Raw genomic sequence first — 2072 nt, forward strand, 5'->3', positions numbered from 1 at the left:
CTCCCGCCCCCGGCCCCCGCGTGCCCGCTCCCACCCGGGGCCGAGACGGCAGAGGCTCGGGGCCGGCTCCGGACTTACCTCGGATACTTCCCCGCGCGCGGGGCGCCTTTGTCTGCGCCGCCCGCCGTGACCCCCGTGCCGCTTGCCCGCCAGGTCGGCGAATGGACCCGCAGCCCGGCGCCCGGAGCTGCAGCCGCGGCGGCCCCGCCTGCGAGGGGCTCCCCGCCGAGCCCCCCATGAACCTCTACATCCACACGACCACCGGCGCCCGCTATGAGCTCTCGGTGCCCGGCGAGGAGACGGTGGAGGGGCTGAAGCGGCGGCTCTCGCAGCGCCTCAAGGTGCCCAAGGAGCGGCTGGCTCTGCTGCACAAAGAAAGGTCGGTCCCTGCCCCCCCCGGGGCCCGCGGCGCAGGCTCGGCGTGCGGGGCACCGCGGGAGACGGGCGCGGGGTCGGGACACCCCTGCGAGAGCCGCCCGGGCCGGCTTCCAACTCGGCGTGGACAATGCCTCCGCCTGCCCTTTGTTCTCATCCCGCCTCCGCCGGACCCCCCCGCGGCCCGGCCCCTGCCCCTGCGCTCGGGGGGGCGTGGGAGCAGCACCAGCGCCTCCGCGTCCCGGCTCCTGCAGGACTGGGGCTCCTTTGTCTCGCTCGCCCCGGGGTGGCTGCGGGGGTGGGAGCGGAGGGGGCTCGCGAGGCTGAGCCCCCCCCACACACACACCTTTAAAGCAGCAGCCAGCGTGGGGCAGGGGCTGCGAGAGAGAGGGTCTGCCCGTGCGCCTGGGGGGGCAGACTCACCCCTCCCCCTCGCTCCCCAAGCCGGTGGGGCCGCCCGCAGCCCCCCAGCCGGCGCTGGGCTGCGCTGCTGCCCGCTCCTTGGCGGAGCGTGCTGCTGCACACAAAAGGCAGCGCCGCGCTCCCGGGCGGGCGCCGGCAATGGCTGCTTGACGGATGACTGCAGCAGCCTCCTGCCCCTGCCTAGCCGGGTCCCAGAATAACCCCGGGGGGGGCGGGGCTGCCCTGGAGGGCTCGGGGCTGGACACCGTCCGTCAACGAACGGGGGTTGTTTCCCCCTCCCTGGGCTGGGGGCTGCATTGCCCAGCCGGGGGGGCTCCCTGGGAATGCCCAGCCCCCCCTCCTCGATGCCCGCGGCTGACTGATGGCAGCTCTGTCCTCTCCTGCATTATTTTTGCAGCCGGCTGAATTCTGGGAAGCTGCAGGATCTGGGAGTGGTGGAAGGAAGCAAGCTGACCCTGGTGCCCACGGTGGAAGCGGGCTTGATGGTAAACAGCCTTCTTCACGCCCCCCCTCGCCCAGCAGGCCTGCGGTGCCCTCCGAGGGGCCGGGGGCCGCTGCCCGGCGCGGCAGGCCCCCGGGAGCGGAGCGGGGGCCCGGGAACGGCAGCCTGGTTAATATTTCAGTGGCGTCTCCGTAGCCGGGTGTATAAATAGTGAGAGTGACACGCCGTGCTGGCCGCCCCCCGCCCCGCCACACACACGCCCCCTCTCTTCTCTCTTTCAGTCTCAGGCGTCCAGACCAGAACAGTCAGTGATGCAGGCTCTGGAGAGCTTAACTGAAACTCAGGTGAGGAGCAGCCGCCGCAAAGCGCCGATGCGGGCAGGGGCGTCCTCCTGGGGCGCGCCGGCGGCGGGCCCCGGCCCAGAGGAGCCAGGAGCCGCACCGCGTATCGCAAATGGGTCGCACGCCTCCTTGGACGGAGGCCCCGGCTCCGGGCTGGCGGGGGTGGGCGCACGGGGAGAGGTGGGCCCTGGCCCCGGAGGAGGCGCGCTGCAAAGCCTCGGATGCCCGAGTTTCTGGTCTGCTCAGTCCTGCCCCTTGTGCTGAGCCGGGGGGGCGGTGGTAGGGAGCCATCCGGGCTGTCGCCGTCTTTGCTGTGTGTATTTTGGGACTGGTTTTCCGCCCCCCCACCCCTCCCATCCGCATATAAAAACAAATGCCAGCCTCGGGCCTTAACCTTTGCCTCCCCGGCAGGCAGGAACAATGCCCCTGTGTGCGCGGAGGCCGGCTCTGCCAGCCGGGGTGTGTGCAGGTGGATTATACAATGACACAGC

At 71.7% G+C, this 2072-nt stretch overlaps 1 protein-coding gene across 1 annotated transcript in view; it reads left to right on the forward strand.

Moving 5' to 3' along the window:
- Positions 1-14: 14 nt before the first annotated feature.
- Positions 15-2072, forward strand: part of MIDN (midnolin) — a 16188-nt gene continuing 14130 nt past the window's right edge. The window contains 3 exon segments of the mRNA XM_019538276.1: positions 15-379; positions 1196-1283; positions 1522-1584. Coding sequence (XP_019393821.1) covers positions 162-379; positions 1196-1283; positions 1522-1584 — 369 coding nt within the window. The 5' untranslated portion in view covers positions 15-161.

The sequence above is a fragment of the Crocodylus porosus genome, unplaced genomic scaffold (genome assembly GCF_001723895.1).
Source record: "Crocodylus porosus isolate Cpor-Errol unplaced genomic scaffold, CroPor_comp1, whole genome shotgun sequence".
NCBI classification, from domain to species: domain Eukaryota; kingdom Metazoa; phylum Chordata; order Crocodylia; family Crocodylidae; genus Crocodylus; species Crocodylus porosus.